Source organism: Pseudorasbora parva, chromosome 14 (assembly GCF_024679245.1).
Source record: "Pseudorasbora parva isolate DD20220531a chromosome 14, ASM2467924v1, whole genome shotgun sequence".
NCBI lineage: Eukaryota > Metazoa > Chordata > Actinopteri > Cypriniformes > Gobionidae > Pseudorasbora > Pseudorasbora parva.
Window position 1 is genome coordinate 2,815,521 of NC_090185.1, and position 18,819 is coordinate 2,834,339.

Here is an 18,819-nt window from a genome sequence, read left to right on the forward strand (position 1 = left end):
GATATGTAATTCAGCCGTTTTTAGACGAACTGTAGAACACACCCCTGCTACCAGCAGGAGCCACTACGGTACGCACAGAAGGTCAATATTCATCATTAACCAAACGCTTTTCACCTGCACAAGATCTCAGACCGATGCACGAAAGCAACCAGACAGTGCAACCGTGCCCTTATTCTAGCTTTAGTCATCGAGTCACAGCTAATACTGTCTTAGCATGTGGTTAACACTTCATCTTTTATAACACGAGATCACACAGTTGATGAAAACGTCATGCGATCCACTCACTGTCTCTGTTAAAACACACGCATGTCTCAGATTTGTTCATCCATTTGAGCTTGATTTTGGTACATTAATAATAAAATGGCTTATGCAAATATATGACTACATATATAAAGCCACAATATCCACTTGGACAACACAGTGTTAAATTATTTATAAAATGCAGTGTTTTTTTCTATTTCCTGAAAAGTAGCGGTTTTGGACAAGCATAGTTTAGTAAGTAAGCTTCTGGGTGTCTTGGGGCCAAAATGTATTTTAGCCATGTCACAATATGGGGTAAATCCAGCCCTGTATGTGTCCGTTATACTGTTGAAAATTACACCAGTGACAGGAAGTCGAGGCGTACTGGAGCTCAAAGTGAGAAACTGACCATGTTCAGAGTGTGAATTAAGAGCTTAAATGAGCTCGAAGGTCACATGCACTAACACTGAATCAATAGGCAGTTATTTTAACTTATTCTAGCGTTTCACTTCACTTTACTACAGAGCAGCTTCACATCAGCACGTCTGTCATTTTATTACTGAACCAGTTTTGAAGAGTTACTCTCTTCATATTTGTGGACTGAAACCGTTGAAGATGTTTCTGCCTGTTTTGCTCTGCTTGTGTTTGTGGCGTCTGGTTGGTGAGTTTGAAAAGTGTTTTTATGGCTTCAGTTGTTTCTGTTCTGGTAACACGTGATAAATGACTGGTTCATTTAGTCAGAGAGGATCAACATTCACTGGTTCAGGCTCCGCACATTCATTAACAGCGTATTCGAGATCAGCGAGCTGTCAGTTTAACAGCGGTGAACATTTCCACATTTACATTAAATATGCCATTCTCATGAATGGAGTTCAGCACTAAAATTACATCAAAGAATTTGCCATTGAGGATAATGAAATTACAGAATTGTCAATATTTTAATCTTCGTGTTCCTATTAATTCCTTTCACATTCACTGTTATCATTAATCCAGTTTCAGCAGAGAAAGTGCTTTCCAAAAGGTCTGGACACTTTGACAATCAAAAAGACAAATGGCGTGAGACTCTTCAGGACTATTATAAAAAGAGATTTCATCCCAATATCCATAAACTTAGAGAGTAAGATAGTAGTTGGATATATTTTATGTAAGATCTTTAAGTCTATTTCTCTTTCCTCATCTGAAATAACAGCCGTGCCTTTCTCCAATGAACTTCCTTCAGAAAGGAATTCCAATAAAACTTTCTCTTTTAATTTAATTTTAATGAAAGACCTGTCTAATATCCTTGTTAGTGCATTTTTTAAATCAAATATATTTTTACCATTTATAAGGAAATTAGTCTTTATTATCTACTTTATAATAAGACCGATGGCTGCTCATCAAATGAACAAGTCCAGAAGGGATAGCTTACTGTAAAAAAAATCTTTACTTAGCCGTAAAAGAATCAGAATAAATGTTTTGTGTTGAATCAAACAGATTATGACAAACGTTATGGTCACACACACCAGTACTGTTATTGTAGCTGACGCTAGTTTCACTTTACTTTACTAAAAACCTGCCCTCACATCAGCACGTCTGTCATTTTATCACTGAACCAGTTTTGAGTTCGTCTTTTCATATTAATAATAATGAATCACAGAGATTTAACATTCATGGTTATTCTCATAAAGAAATAATGAATCTGTGATATTACTGTCAGATCAAGTTTGAGTTCAGGTCTATATTCAGTTATTATGGATAGAATCAATAAAATAAAGTTCATATGAAGCTCAGATACTCAACAGCTTTAGTTTTAGTGTGACATTAAACATTACAGTTCCTTTTTATTTAGTTATTGTTCCATATATAAATCTATTTCTCTTTTCATTCATCATCTTTTGTCTTTGTACCGCAGAATATTTTTCACTTCACATTTAAATGAATAAAAGTATTTTAGTGAAGCTTCATCAAACCAACATCGAGATTTTAAAGCTTTAATCTGTGAAAAACTCTTCAGGTTCTTCAGGAGGGACTCGTGATGAAGAGAAGAGAGTGTCAGTGACGGAGGGAGATTCAGTCACTCTTAACACTCGTCTCACTGAAATAAAGGATGATGAGATTCTGTGGAGGTTCGGATTCAATGTAATCGCTGAAATCAGTAAACGGGCCGACAGCTTCACTGTATATGATGATGTTCTTGATGGGAGATTCAGAGACAGACTGAAGCTGGACAATCAAACTGGATCTCTGACCATCACAAACATCACAATCAAACATGCTGGACTTTATCAACTAGAGATCAACTATGAGAAGGTTCATTTCATTCTCACTGTCAAAGGTGTGTTCAACAATATTTACACCTCTTTTTTAATGACAAATTGAAAATTAATTCAAACTAGCTGTTGAACAACCTCTGATTTTTTAAAGTCGACATTTATGTGATGAAAGTCGACATCGACTACTCGCTGATGACGTCTTTAATAATCAAATAAGCCTGAACCTCGAGCTGAGACACGAACACGAGTTTTCTTGTGCTCAGTTATGACATACATTATGACACATATATTTCATTGCATACATTTTAAAATCTTGCTTATTACTTACAAAGCACTAAATGGTTTAGCTCCCCAGTACTTAAGCGAGCTCTTAACACATTATACTCCATCACGTCTACTGCGGTCTCAAAACTCTGGCCAGTTGATTATACCTAGAATATCTAAATCAACTGCAGGCGGTCGATCCTTTTCCTATTTAGCTCCTAAACTCTGGAACAGTCTTCCAAGCATTGTTCGGGAAGCAGACACACTCTGTCAGTTTAAATCTAGACTAAAAACACATCTCTTTACTATGGCATACACATAGAACATTTTTAACTTTCATTATTCAAATCAATTGACTGATTGTTAGGCTGCATTAACTAGGTCAGCCGGAACCGGGAACACTTCCCATAACACCTGATGTACTCGTTACATCATAAAAAGAGTGACATCTACACTAATGTTAGTCTCTCTGTTTATCCCGAGGTTTATTCCGGATCTGGGCCGTGTCCGGATCGGATGGTGGACCTGCCTGGACATGACCAAAGCGTCCTGGAGTGTCTGCTGAGCCGTGTCAAATGGTGTCTCCTCTGAATTTGCCTCACCGGCACGTCATGCTCAAAAACCCGACTTCGGCGCAATAACTCCGATCTTTCAAGTATTCATACTCTTGTGTAATCGACGCCCCATCCTAAATAAACCTGTCTCTTCTGTGATACCCTGAAATTTTGAATATTCCGATCTAATATGATTTCTGACCTGTAAGGTTGCCATAATAATAATCATACACGGTGTGTTAATAGGCCAGAGGAGAACTGGCACCCCGACTGAGTCTGGTTTCTCCCAAGGTTTATTTTTCTCCATCATGCCCTGGTGGAGTTTCCGTTCCTTTAGTCGCCTTTGGCTTGGCTTGCTCAGTTGGGGACACTAAAAATATGATCAACTAAATTAAGTTATTCAACTAAATATACAAATAACATTTATGAATTAGGTTTTATTTAATTCTATAAACTAAAATACTGATCTGCCAACATTGTCTCTATATGATAAATTAAAATAAGCTGATAACATCACTGTTTTCTCCAGAACGACTGTACAGCCAAATCTAATTCTGCTTTAATATTGTCCTGTTTGACACTGTGAAGCTGCTTTGACACAATCGCGATTGTAAAAGCGCTATAAAAAATAAAGTTGATTGATTGATTGAATGATTGATTTACATATGACACAGCGATGCCCATATGGATATTGCTCTGAGTCCTACATAACAGCTTTTGTATTCTTTCTTTTGTCTTTGGTTCGTTATATTTCTCACAGATTTCTGCTTGTTCTGGATCAGCTATAGATAAAGTAGCAAAATAAAGGTGACATGTAAATGAATGCATTAGTGAGAGAGAGATTGAGTGTGAATTAATTCTACCTGCCAGCGTCTCTCTACTAATATTGAAGCTGTGAGTTTTAGTTACTAAGAAATATATGCTATAACTTTTCAGTTTCTAAGCTGTTTTATTGTTAAATCACAGAACAGTGTTGACAATATATTTCTGCGCTACTGAATGTTTCTGTGTACGGCGCGCGCGATCTCTGCATGATATGCAAGCTATATATGTGTGTTACAATGCAGCATCACATTCGTTTAGAACGGTGATTTACTTACGTGTACAATAAGCGTGCATTCTCCCGATCAATTTTGAGCCCCCAGATGGTATAATCAAACATGTCTTGTGGAGAGCTCTCTGAGTATGTATTTATTTGTAATTTTTAACTGTTGGAAACAAAGCCTGCGTGTCCGGAAATTGCGCCCTCTATAGGCCAGCGACTAGTCGACGTCAAGCTTAAAGCGCTATGGCAGAGCATTAGTCGACTAGTCGGTGCAACCCCTAATCGACACACCATTTTGTTTCTATTTGTCATTTCATGATATTGTTTAATTCAAATGTTAAACTATTAAATTTAATCAACCATTATAATCTGTTGATCTGTGTCAAACCCTGTTCCTTTTCAGTCGGTCACGTTTGACATTCGTTGGAACTGACGACAAATTGGGGATCGTTTTCAGAGACCAATCTATTTCGAGTGTTTATAAACGAGCCAATGAATACTGGCATGCTGTTCACGCATTTCACACTTCGCCCCACAGCGCGGGTATAAGCAAGGAAGTGGAAGCTCTGCGTCTTTGCTTTTCTGCTTCAGAGCCGAACAATTGCTGTAGTTTCCAGTGTTGTTTCCTACGAAGAGTGTTACAATGAGTCTGCCTTTGGATAAGGGGTTGAACGGCTTTTTTTTAAAGTCGACATTTATCTGATGAAAGTCGAGGTGACATCGACTAGTCGATGATGACGCCATTAATTAAGAAAATAAGCCTGAACCTCGAGCCACAGTAACGTCGCTTGGATTCACGGCCGATTCCAGAGATGGTCGTGGCAAAGCAGCAAGTACCGGGTGCCAGTTACCCTGTACTGTCTGCAAATTTCAGCCTGTGGTTGAACCCTTTATTTCTACGGACGGGAAAAGATGCTCCTAGAACAAGTGTCCAGGCATGCTGTGGTCTTCACGGATGCCTTGTTCTGCAAGACCCACTCAGTGTGACTATTGGATAATGCTAGAAAAGTGTGCCTGTATCGAGAGATGGAACGCTGCGGAGCCACATCCTTCTGAGGATGGAGAGTTGGCAGTTGCACATAGGGACTAACTAATAAACAGGATAGTGTAACATATGTCTTGCGCTGGGCCGCCTCAAAATGCTGCTACATGGCAAGCATGTTCTGGTCCGTACGGACAGCACTGCAACCGTTGCGTATATCAACCGTCAGGGTGGTCTACGCTCTTGCAACTTGCTGCAACTCGCCAGCCATCTTCTCCTTTGGAGTCAGATGCATCTGAGGTCACTATACACCCTATTGGCCCAACTGGACCTGGTTTCCCTAACCAACTCTCCTTGTGACAGCCCCTTCCTGTCCTATTCCTCTGAGGAAGGATCTACTTTTTCAGAGACGGGGCACTCTGAGGCACCCGTGTCTAGACCTCTTCAAACTCGGTGGCACCCGTGTCCAGACCTCTTCAAACTCCATGTCTGTTCCCAAACTCGTTACCCTCTTGGGACTTAGCTCTGGTGCTCAGGGCACTTCAGAGCCCTCTTTTCGAGACTTTTCAGTCTGTAGAGTTAAAACATCTAGTCCTTGAAGACAGTACTCTTAACTGCATTGACTTCCATCAAGAGGGTAGGGGACCTGCAGGCACTTTCAGCGGATCGTGCCTAGAATTCGGGCCGGCCAACTCTCACCTTATCTTGAGACCCCAGCCAGGATATGTGCCCATGATTCCCACTACTCCCTTCAGGGACCAATTGCTGAACCTGCAACTTCCTTTGGAGGTTGGCAGACCCAGCCCTGTCTTTGCTCTGTCCTGTTTGTATCTACATGGATAGAACGCAAAGTTTCAGGACCTAAGAACAGCTCTTCTGTTCTGTCTTTTGTCTGTTACGGAGGCCAGCAGAAGGGAAAGGCTGTCTCTAAGTAGAGGTTGGCCCACTGGATAGTAGATCTTGGCGTACCAATTCCAAGACGTGCCTTGTCCATTCAGACTGCGAGCACACTCAACTAGAGGTGTGTTCCTCTTGGCTGCTGGCTCAAGGCGACGCGTTGACAGACATTTGTAGAGCTGCAGGCTGAGCGACACCTAACATGTTTACTAGATTTTATAGCCTCTGTGAAGCGCGAAGGACCCATTTTAGTGTTGGCTTGCAATGCCACTCCTGCCTCCTGGGCCGGATACGTGCGTTATTTTCTCCAGTTGTGTTCCCCATAAATGGCTTACCCTGTCAAGCTTCTCCTTCACCCCTCGACAACAGAGGCTGTTTGACGGCAGACTTACACCTGTATGCATCTGGAACGCGTGTGTAAGCTGGGTATCCATATGTAGCAGTTCCTACAGCAACCCCATATGTGTATTCCTCCACTGTATCAGCTACCGTAAATGGCTAGCCCCATGTCTTTCCCTCTCTGATGGTGTTCTTTCCCCCTAGAACTAGGTTGAAACCACCTTTAGAGACTGCCATATGTTACACGATCCTGTTTGGTTAGTCCTTATGTGTAACTGCCAACTCTCCTTCCTAAGACGGATGTGGCTCCGCAGCGTTCCATCTCTCGAGACACGCTTTCCCACAGTTATCCAATAGTCACACTGAGTGGGTCTTGCAGAACAGCAGTGACTGACCTTCTCTGCTTAGAGCCCTGACTTCCCACTCCAATATTGGGCCATCCAGGGAGCTCAAGCAGAGCGCTGAAAGGGCCAGTGCCTGTGGCGTGTTGTTAGGATCCCCAATTCGTCGGTCAGTTTCGATGTACTTTGAATGTGACTGACTGAAAGGGAACGTCTCGGTTACGTATGCAACCCTTGTTCCCTGAAGGAGGGAATGGAAATGTACATCCCGTCAACAGGTGCTGTGCCTCTGCTGAATGCCCGACTCACTAGTTTGGCTCCTCAGTGGAAAAGCATAGATGCAGTGCTTCCACTTCCTTATTTATACCCGACCTGCGGGTCGGAGCGTGGAATGCATGAACCGCATGCCAAAATTCATTGGCTCGTTTTTAAACACTTAGAGTACATTGTTCTCTGAAAACGATCCCCAATTCGTCTGTCAGTTCTGACATACATCTCCATTCCCTCCTTTAGGGAACGAGGGTTACATACGTAACTGAGACATTTATGTTTGTTCTGTGTGTTTGATGATTCAGTGTCAGTGACGGAGGGAGATTTAGTCACTCTAGGCTCTGATTTCACTGAAATGAAGGATGGTGATCAGATTTGGTGGAGATTTGGAGATAAAGACACTGTAATCGCTGAAATCAATAAACCGGCCGACAGCTTCACTGTATATGATGATGTTCGTGATGGGAGATTCAGAGACAGACTGAAGCTGGACAATCAAACTGGATCTCTGACCATCACAAACATCACAACCAAACATGCTGGACTTTATCAACTACAGATAAAAAAATACTGGGCGTCTTCTTATATCAGTCTCTCTGTCTACGGTGAGTTAAATATCAGTTTCACATGTTTTATTTATTACAGTGAGATATAAAGATGTATCTTATCATGAATAATTAGTTTAAATGATTAATTCCCTTTTTTAAATTAACAGCAGGTTAAATTAACTCGTACATTAAATAACATCCTCATTTCTCTTTATTCTCTGATGTTTTCCAGCTCGTCTGCCTGTTCCTGTCATCAGCAGTAACTCTTCTCAGTGTTCTTCATCATCATCATCATCATATTGTTCATTGGTGTGTTCATCAGCGGTGAATGTGAGTCATGTGACTCTCTCCTGGTACAAAGGAAACAGTTTATTGTCCAACATCAGTGTGTCTGATCTCAGCATCAGTCTCTCTCTACCTCTGGAGGTGGAATATCAGGATAAAAACACCTACAGCTGTGTGCTGAACAATCCCATCAGCCACCAGACATCTCAACTCAACTCTGTCACACATGTTCAGGTACGGCAGCAACGCTGATATTAGTTGATGTCAGCGCTGATATTAGCGTTTATTGACTGAGCTGATCTCAGTTTGATGTTTTTATTCCTCAGTCCACTGTTGTGGTCCCACTGAAGCTGTGATCCGATTGGTCCTCGCTGCTCTGGTGGGCGTGGCTACTGTCATGATTGTGGTTTATGACATCAGATCCAGAAGAGCTGAACGAGATCAAGCTCATATTCACACATCAGGTACATGATTGATGAGGTCATCTCTCACAAACTGATTTTGCATATATTAATATTTGTGAGATTTTTTAATTAATGGCTTAATATTTCCATCTTTTTCAGGAAGTGCTTGAATCTAAAGCAGAACGCTGAACTTTAAAGATTCTTCAAGTGTGTTTTTTTTTCATCATAAATACTGATGATTATTTGAGCTTCTGCTCTCTTTCAGTGTCAGATTTTTAAAATCGTAATTGTAAATCTTTACATTATTATTCGGTCATTCATTTTCTTGTTTTTCTATCCACAATAATAATAAAAAAGCATCTTTAACCTGAGAAAATACTGATTTGGGACTCATTATAATATACTTTGAGATCATAGTGAAATCCATAAACACAACATATCGGTGCTGCATTTCCTCCATCAGGCGATTGATAAAGTCTTTAAATCTCTAGTGTGATTTGTCTCTGGCTGCGTTCGGAACCGCATACTTCCCTACTATATAGTATGGAAAAAGCAGTAGGCGAGCGAAAAGTATGTCCGAATCCTTAGTATTCATAAAAGAGTAGGCGAGAACTACCAGGTGTTTGGACTATTTCTCGCGAGATTCGGACGTACGTGTACTCAAGTTGCGTTCGAATATGCCTACTAACCTACTATATAGTAGGCGAAAACAGTATGTGAAAGGAGTAGTATGTTCGAAACCTCAGTAATCATAAAAGAGTAGGCGAGAAATCCCCGGATGGCCTACTGCGCTCCGCCCAGATTGTGAAGCGCTCATCGTCGGATACTTTTCTATCCCTGCCTTCCCATAAGGCCACAGGAAAGGATACGTCAGGTGGAGGAAAGTGATGCGGGTGTTTTCAAACGTGAGTATTACAAACGAAAATCACGGTTCTCTTGTGTTCAAACCACGTTTGTTGAGCTTCTGTAGAGTAAACTTTTGAATTGTTGAAGGTGTAAAGTTGTCTAAATAGTTGTGATTGTGCTGTAAAAACACGTTTTATTGTGTAGGCTGTAGCTAACAGGGGAGCTCCAGTAACACACATACGTCTCCAAAGTGGATTACATATGCATGTTAAAGATAAAGATACTTACTAAATGTTTATTTAACATCTGACAGGAATTTTTGATAAGTATTGCAGATGAGCACATCACACCATAAAATAGACGTCTGATACATCTGAATAGATCAGAATGGTGTGTGTGTGTGTGCTATAATGAAGAGTTCACTGTTGTCAACTCTGCTTACTTTACATGAACCTGAGCAATGTAAATAAACAAATCTACATAAAGTAACTAAACATAAGTTATCAATTTAATTTGTCCATTAGTACTGTTGATAAACTGAGGAACATTAACACATCAGCAACTACATTTAAATGTAGTATTGAACATAAATCACATAGGTAACGGTAATCTTGTCTGATGTTACAGGGACAGAAGAGCGTGTGTGTGTGTGTGTGTGTGTGTGTGTGTGTGTGTGTGTGTGTGTGTGTGTGTGTGTGTGTGTGTGTTTATCTGGTGGAGAGCGGCTGATAAAGGAATGCCGTCATCAAAGGCTTTGATTCAGTATACTACAGAAATGAATAAAACATCTATTTAAATCTTAAGTTGTATTTTATTTCAAACAGTTATTTTAGCACTTTTCTGATTCTTGATGGCTCTGTATTTGCTGCAGAGCTTTTGTGGAGCAGGGCCTGCAAGACACGGGTGTCATGTGTGGGGAAAACCTGAAACAAAAATATAAAGTAATATCATTTAGTTACTTCTAATACAGAAATCAAATGACATTGTGCTGTTTAAATGAGTGCTTTTGTATTATGTTTGTGCATTTTTGTAGGATCTGAGATGTCAGCAGACGGGTGTGAGCACTGAGGATCCTGGACCCTTCATCACTTCACCTTAGTGCATCATCTGGGCCAGATATTGCTGTGGTCTCTTCATCCTCAGTAAACCCAGAGCCAGTGAGACTTCTAGAAAAAGACCAAAAGCGTCTAACAGTGCACTTATTACAGGGACGAACCCCCTGGAGCTAAGAGCCTTGCTCAAGGACACACTGGTGGTGACGGTTACGGAGATCAAACCAGAAAGCCCACTACACCACAAAAGTCCAAACGCTATGAGGGACATGATGGATGGCTAGGACAGATGAAGGTGTTCACGCTGGTCAACTGCTTCATGAATATAAAGCTGCAGAACTGGCACACCTGTGTTGAGACGGGCAGCAGATGTGGCGTTCACCTTCTGTGATCGTTAGAACAATACATTTGAATAAAGCTTTGTTTCATGTGTTGACTTTTATTCATTTCTTGTGATGTTTACTTTTATTAATTCTTTTACTCATTCATGTTTCCTTAGTTGTCAGTAAATAAAATGATTCACATCATATTCACATTGGCTGCATTTGTCTAATGTGTATTCATGGCATGCATCGCTATGTCATATGACAAGTTGCCTTTTGTATGTTTTACTAAAACGATATATATATAAAAAGGTAATATAAATAAGTATTGGTCAGCATTTGTCATTATTATTGTAAGTGTTTGTGGGTGTGCTAGCAGTGCAGTTCATTCTGGGGGAAATCTAAAAATTTTTTTTATAGTATTACTTTTTTCGAGTATACAATCAACAGTTTCCTCCAAAGGCGAGATCTCCGAGCAGCTGAAAGATTTTTCTGAGCAGACAGTACAAACACTGAGGGAAACCGCACCGGTCGGGCTGTGGAGTTACTGATGCTGAGATCTTACTGCACCTGTCACTCATATCTTTTTTTTTAATTGTTTTATAATTGCATGGTGGTATTTTTAACAACGAACAATCATAATGATAAAACTAATGGGTTTATGTACATTATATACAGAGAAAAAACTATAACAAGGTTAGATATCTTGAATAAATCATCATAATGCAATAATTTTTATTTATTTGTTTGTTTTAGTTATTTCATAAGCCTGGGATCAAACAGGAGTTAAATTTAATAAGAAAAAGAGGGAAATATAAAGGAGATTTAGCCCACTTTTGCTTGTGGATGACATTTTTTTGCATATAAAATAAAGAAATTAACAACATATTCAAGAGATCACGATTTGGGGTTTTTGCAAGGATAAAAAAGGATGAAATTGTCAGATTAGTAGGGTTAAAATGTATTTCTTATAGTACAATGACAAAATAAATGGGCAGCTGTTTCTTAAAAAAGACCACAAAAAATGAGCACGTTTAAACCAATATACAGATGAATTAAACCTGTCACACGAGTTGTTGCGCTTGTGATATCGTCATGGGTCACATGATAACGTCAACATGGCGCATAAAGTGCGGATCGCATTCATACTTAACGAGATCTGGATATATAGTACCTACTCTTTCAGCGCTCGTTAAGTAAGTACTTATTGAAATTGAGTACCTACTCAATGAGTATGCGGTTCCGAACGCAGCCTCTGTGTCTCATCTGCGGAGCAACAGCTCCTCCTAGTGGCTCTCCCTGAATTGGCATGTTATCAGGAGTTATTTGCTCAGTATCTTCTGTCTCGTTTGCTTTTTCACTTAAAGTCCTCATGAAATCAAATCGATGTTATTTACTTTGTTAGCGCATATGACAGGTCTTAGGGTGAACCATTAATCCGTGCAAGTTAATACACAGAAAAAAATTGTTTGCCGTGGTAATCTTTAATCAAAATCTGAAAAGTTACTTCCGGTCTGGAAACGGCGTTCCTTCTCAGCTGATGTCAGTTTGACGGCTTGTGTTTTAAAATGCGTTACCACTTCCCTCCAGCCGTTCGTCTGCTATGAGTGAGAGATGGAGAGGAGGAGCGCTGAGATAAAAACCCTGCCCTCTATTCAATATTCCGTTTCACTTGGAAATACGTCACAGCACTGAAGAAAACTCACTCGCTACTTCCGGTTCACTGGGACACTGAGAATTTCTTCTCAAACCTGGTATATATTGTGAACACAGAATTTATCTTTTTGGACACAGTAGTTTATGTATCTTGGCTGAATGGAGTTGTTGGTCTTTTCTTGTCCTGCCAGCTCTAGTTGTGAATCTCAGACCCTTCGGCTGTGATGGATGTAAAGTTTTCATCAGCTTCATGATTCCTTGTCTTCTGGTCATTGTCTGGTGTGGTAAAATATGGCAGCTTCCCAATCATTTTCCTGATGGAAAGCAACTCATCAGGGCTTTTTCCAGTAGTATTGTGGTCAGTGAATCTGTACATGGACTCTTTCCAGTCTAGCCCCTCCTCCTGTCATATTCATATGCCTTTTAATATGCATCACCCCATCGTTTGTCTGTTGTCTTCAGATGTAGAAAGCCCTTTTCCTCACAGAACTGTTGTATTTGAGCTGACATGAACTGTGGGCTACAGTCTGATCTGATGGTAAGGGTCAGACCATGGCGACTAAACTTCCTCCAATGACTTTATCAGCTGTATTTTGGATTTGAATATCTCACACTCATAATAGCAGCTGTTTCTTCGGGGAGGGAACTTCCGCAAAAGCCCCCACTCCAAAAGAATTTACCTGAAGAAAAAAAGAAATCTAGCCAGATTTGCCAGACACGAGCATGATTGCTGTATTTGATTAGTTTCTGATTGAATCTGTGTTTTTGAACAAATCAGGTGAATACCTAAATCACTAAGACGTTCTTAAAACAGTAATTTGCTATGTTTCTGAATGAATCAGCCATTTTGAATGAATCTGTTTGTAATGTGGCACCAAAGGTTTGTTGTATTATTTTGAACTCAAGTATATTGAAGGATGGAGAGATCAATTACTTAAACTCCTCATAGCACCGTCTACGCCACCCTGGGAATTTTACCCAGGGAACTAATGGTCCAATAGGAAGCACAGGTTCATTCACAAGGATTCAGTAGAGACGTGAACTGTAAAATTATACATTTCTTTATTTATAAAAAAATATATATATATATTATTTCACACACTCACAGGTTCAACACAGTGGAAATGGGCCTAATTTCAACATAAAATACAGGACAATGAAAAGCAAATAACAAAAAAAAAAAACAAAGAAAACAATTTAAATCAACAAAATATATAAGGTGGCAGGGAGAAATAAACCCCCAAACTCCACTTCACAACACACTTCAAGCGTGCACTAATATATTCACTTCACCACACACACACGGGCATTTAGGTGACAAGAGAAATAGTATCAAACCACTCAGTGAAAAGGGTACCCAGTAGTTTAGAGAGGTTATCACTCCCTCCTAGCCAACCAATATTTAGCGCGCACACACACACAGACACACACACACACACACACACCTACAAACCTCACGTTGGCCTGTGGGTTCACTCACCCAGGGTTAAATACAACGCACAGACCCCACGAACATGCAATTCTCCAGTTGAAACAGTGCGGGTATGGCAGAATGGTCACGAGTTAATGCTCCCAAGCTCCCAAAGTCAAGTTCACCTGATGCAGGCCCACGTACAGGCACAATTGGCGAGGCAAGGCAAGACGTGACGTCGCAGCACGGCGGAATACCAGGAGACTGTTCAAGAAAAATAAACATCAAAAGGAAGAGGAAGCCGGATCACCGTCCCGACTGTTTGTCCACGATCACACGGACATATTTAAAGCGCGCCTCTTTAACTAAAACAAGGGGAACATTATATGAACAGCAGATCTTTTGTGGATGTTCACACATTTAATCCATAGTTTAAACACCTGATTACTAGCAAGTCTGCCCTTTCGGCATCAAACCACAGCGGATAAGTACAGCCTGGGATGCATACTAAATAAACAAAGAGAGCATGAATCAAGTAAAATGATATATCCTCGCTCCCTTTAACGTCACTTCAAAGCGGCATCAATTAATGATGACACCGCTGGATTTAGTCGGGATTCTCGTTTAGTCGATAAAATACTTTCGCAAAGGATACTCCAGTGTATCCTTGCTCATGACTCCTCAGGAAGCCTCCTCACTCCTCCATCCTCACCTCCTCGTGGTGCAATTAGAGAATTGAGATCTACAAGATTGCTGAGCTCCATCGGTTTCCGGGTCATAGGATGGAGGACGGAGGAGCGAGGAAACGAGGAGAAATATTGAGAAGCATCCAGTGACTCAATCTTCAGCACTTTCTGCCCCATACTGGCGGCTTTAGTTTCCCCATCTACAAGTAGGCCTGTTTTTTTTTATTTTGTCTAACAGTTTTACATTGTATATTCAGAGTTTTATATCTAAAACAATCTCATAACATGATTTATGCAATTGTAATTGCAGTGCAAATAAACTAAATGTCACTTCATGTGCAGCTTCCGTGCTAATGTGAGGAATTTTTATTGTATTGAGCCATCCCTAGTGCAGAGAACTTGCCTGGTTCTCGTGGTCTTTGCTGAGGATCTGTGCTGATGGCTTTCTAGTCAACAAGGTCTTCCCAGGCGGTGTGTCTCTAGGCCTCATCTACTGATCTCTGCTGACATTCAAGGCTGTTGTGGCCGTGCCCCTCTCTTCAGACTTCAGTGCCGTTCTTTTCTTCAGAGAAAAGCTTAACTCCAAGTCTTCCAGAGCAGCGGTCAAAGCTGATTCGAAAGACCGCCGTTCATCAGTTTCTGTGTTTACTAGAAGCAGACAAACGCACCTTGGCCGTTGTCATTATGGCCTCGCCCACTGACTCTATACACGATGTGATTGGCCTGGCAAGAGTTTGCTGTTTACAGCTCAGAAGGGTATTGAGAGTTGCTAGACGACACTCACGGGCAGATTAGATTTGTTGCCGCTAGGGTGCGTCTAGATGAAGAGGCTAGATGAAGAGGCAAGGGTGTCTGCCCACAGCGCCTTCAAAAGATTACCACAGCAAACATTTTTTTTCTGTGTATTAACTTGCACGGATTAATTGTTCACTCTAAGACCTGTAATATGTGCTAACAAAGTAAATAAGATCGATTTGATTTCATGAGGACTTTAATGGATTTGAATTATAGAAATTGATCATGTGTATGTCATTATGTGTATGACTGGTTACAGAGATGTGTTTTTAGTGTATGTCTGCCTCCCGAACAAGGCTAGAAAAAAAATCCAGAGTTTAGGTGCTAAATAGGAAATGCGTCTGCCTGTCATTCATATTGATATCCTAGGTATTATCAACTGACCATTATTTTGAGATTGCATAAATGAGAAGGATTATAAAGTGATAAAAGTGTTGACAGAACCGGGCTAATAAACCAAAGGCGGTGGAGTGTGTTTCATGATCAACAAGAAACGGTGCGATCCCAGAAACATCTCAATCCTTTCGCGATCCTGCTCGCCTCACCTGGAACATTTATCAATCATTTGCCGCCCATTCTATCTGCCTAGGGAGTTTTCTTCGGTCGTCGCCACTGTGGTTTATATTCCACCACAGGCAGACACGGGACTGGCTTTATCTGGCCTCAATGATGCCATCAGCGGCTTCACAAACAGCCACCCCGATGCGGCTTTCGTCGTCGCGGGTGATTTTAACAAAGCCAACCTTAAGAAAGTATTGCCTAACTTTCACCAACATGTCTCCTGTCCCACACAAGAAGCAAACACACTGGATCACTGCTATTCTCTGTTTAAGAATGCCTACAAGGCTCGTTCACTACCAGCCTTTGGTAAATCGGACCATGCCGCCATTTTCCTTACACCTGAGTACAAACAAAAGCTCGTTCAGGAACCCCCGGTGAGGCGGGAAGTTACACGCTGGTCGCCTCATTCAGAGATCATGCTACAGGCAGCTCTCGATGACGTTGACTGGGACATGTACGACACAAACAATAACTATAACGTCCTTCTCTAATCAGAAACCGTGTGTGGACAGTTCAATCCGCACTGCAGTGAACGCCCGCACTGCCGCATACAAAACCGGTCTACTAACAGAGAATATGAGTGATTATAAATCATCCTGTTATGCTCTCCGACACACTGTTAAAGCCGCAAAGCTCCGTTATAGGGATCGCGTGGAGTCTTATTTCCAACTCAACGACTCCCGGCGGATGTGGCAGGGACGTTGCACTCTCTTCTTCTCACTACAGCCGCATACGTTCACCACGGAGAAGGCGAAGGGTGGCGCTGGTCATCAACCTGTTGTCAGGCCGTGCGGCGGTCTGGGGAGCGGCGGTGTGGTAGAATGATCATCGTTGCTGCTCTTCGTTCCAGGCGCTCTCAGCGGAACTCAGACTTGTGTTCGACCGTGCTGCCACGGGTCGCGAGCCGGCCCGCAAACTCTTTTCAACAAGGCAAGCATTCTGTATCTGAGTACATCATTAAATTCCTGACCTTGGCCGCTGAGAGCAAATGGAACGAGGAGGCGCAGTAGGACTGATTCCTGCATGGGCTGGCTGACCGTGTCCATAAAGAGATCTACGCCTTAGACCTTCCCAAGAGTCTCAATGATCTGATGGACCTGGCACTTCGGTCGGATTCCAGACTGGAGATGCGGGACCGGTGAAGAATCTCTCGAGTCCGTCGACTACTCTGAGAGGGACACGGTCAGCCCATTCAACGATCCCGAGCCCATGCAGGTGAGTCGAGCTCGGCTTTCCTGGCAGGAAAGAGAATGCCGAAGAGCCAAGGGATGATGCATGTATTGCGGCGCGACGGGGCATTTCCTCAATGACTGCCAGTTAAAAGATCGAGCCCGACAGTAGAAAGGAGGCTACTGTCGGGTGGAGCGTCATTGAGGAAATCCTCGTCCGCCACTCTCCTACCGGGAAGAGTGCAATGGGCAGACCGGTCACACAGTTGTCAAGTCTTCGTGGACTCTGGAGCGGAGAGTAATTTTATGGACCATTCACTGGCCACCCAATGGCTAAGGACAGATTCTTAGATCTTTCCCTACTGCACATAAAGAACGATTTGACTGCAAATTTATCAAAAAAAGAGGATAGTGGACATCTACACAACTCAGAAATAGCCAGACTGCTTCTGCATTAGGTAAGATATACCAGTCCTTGTTTATTGTAAATGTATTTTAACTCTCTATGACATGGTGTTATATATGAATATATAAAATTGTTTTATTTTTAGTATCACCTGACATGTCTGTTAAATGAAATGAGAGGCTGAAGTGGGTGTGTGTGTGTGTTATATGTTTAAATGAATAGTATACACTGACCAGGCATAACATTATGACCACCTTTCTAATATTGTGTTCGTCCACCTTTTGCTAACCCGTCAAGGCATGGACTCCACTAGACCCCTGAAGGTGTGCTGTGGTATCTGGCACCAAGATGTTAGCAGCAGATCCTTTAAGTCATGTAAGTTGCGAGGTGGGGCCTCCATGGATCGGACTTGTTTGTTCAGCACATCCCACAGATGCTTGATTGGTTTCACAGCAGAACATTACCCAAAGCATCACACTGCCTCCAGCGGCTCGCCTTCTTCCTATAGTGCATCCTAGTGCCATGTGTTCCCCAGGTAAGCGTCGCATACGTACCCTGCCATAAACGTGATGTTAAAGAAAACATGATTCATCAGACCAGGCCACCTTCTTCCATTGCTCCGTGGTCCAGGTCTGATGCTCACGTGCCACTGATGGTGCTTTTGGCGGGGTCAGGGGTCAGCATGGGCACCCTGACTGGTCAGCAGCTATGCTGCCCCATATGCAACAAACTGAGTACACATTTTATGATGGCTATATTATAAGGACCCCCAAGCTCCTAAAACATGGGGGTGTTGCCCCCCCCACCCCCACCCCCACACTATTATACATGTTATTTACTGGCTTTGAGTCAAATTAGTCATGTGATGTTTTTTCCTTTAATTTTATCGGTTCAAACATCAGTGTGTCTGGTTTGATCTGCTGGGTAGATAAACCGTCTGCTGGATGTTTGTCGTCTCTGTGCACGTCAGTAGTTTGTGGCTGAAGCGTCTCTTCATTTTATCTTTCTGATAAGAAGCTCATATCTTCCTCTCCACACAACCCTTAGCAAAAAGAAGTATACTTCTTTAATTTTAATAATTGTATTTAAGTAATAGTGTGTCTGAGGCGAGAATAACATTTGAATAAGATTTAATTACAGTTGTTTACAATGAGTATCATAGATGAAATGATACAGTTATTTGGCGTAGGCCCGTCCACAGTCCAAATCCGGAGGGTAGCGGATGCTTGCAGTTCCAGCCTGAAGATGAAGGCAGGAGCGGAGCCCCTAGTTTTCATTCAGGGCCAGAATTCATTTGAAAACGTAAGATCAGCAAAAGCGTGTTGATTTCCGTGATGCTAAAGGAGACGGATGTGTGAGTGGAAACTTACTGAGGTTAGGGGAGGATTCACACACAACCAGATAAATATCACAGTTCAGTGTTTCAGATCAATCTGAGGGTTAGCAGCCATTTTAAGAGTCGCTATCGTGGGCTTTTCAGTGCACCGATGAAG

General features: G+C 41.7%; 1 protein-coding gene and 1 long non-coding RNA gene across 2 annotated transcripts in view; one reads left to right on the top strand and one right to left on the bottom strand.

Moving 5' to 3' along the window:
* Positions 1-443: 443 nt before the first annotated feature.
* LOC137040698 (SLAM family member 5-like) overlaps positions 444-18,819 on the top strand; it is a 34,664-nt gene continuing 16,288 nt past the window's right edge. Inside the window, exons 1-4 of the mRNA XM_067416469.1 lie at positions 444-901; positions 2,234-2,345; positions 7,569-7,789; positions 7,965-8,158. Of these exons, the coding sequence (XP_067272570.1) occupies positions 856-901; positions 2,234-2,345; positions 7,569-7,789; positions 7,965-8,158 (573 nt within the window). The 5' untranslated portion in view covers positions 444-855. The remainder of the gene's footprint in view (positions 902-2,233; positions 2,346-7,568; positions 7,790-7,964; positions 8,159-18,819) is intronic.
* Positions 10,059-10,459, bottom strand: LOC137040815 (uncharacterized). The gene is made up of 2 exons (XR_010897984.1): positions 10,362-10,459; positions 10,059-10,190 (listed from the first exon to the last, which is right to left on the bottom strand). It is a non-coding gene; the product is annotated as an uncharacterized lncRNA (long non-coding RNA).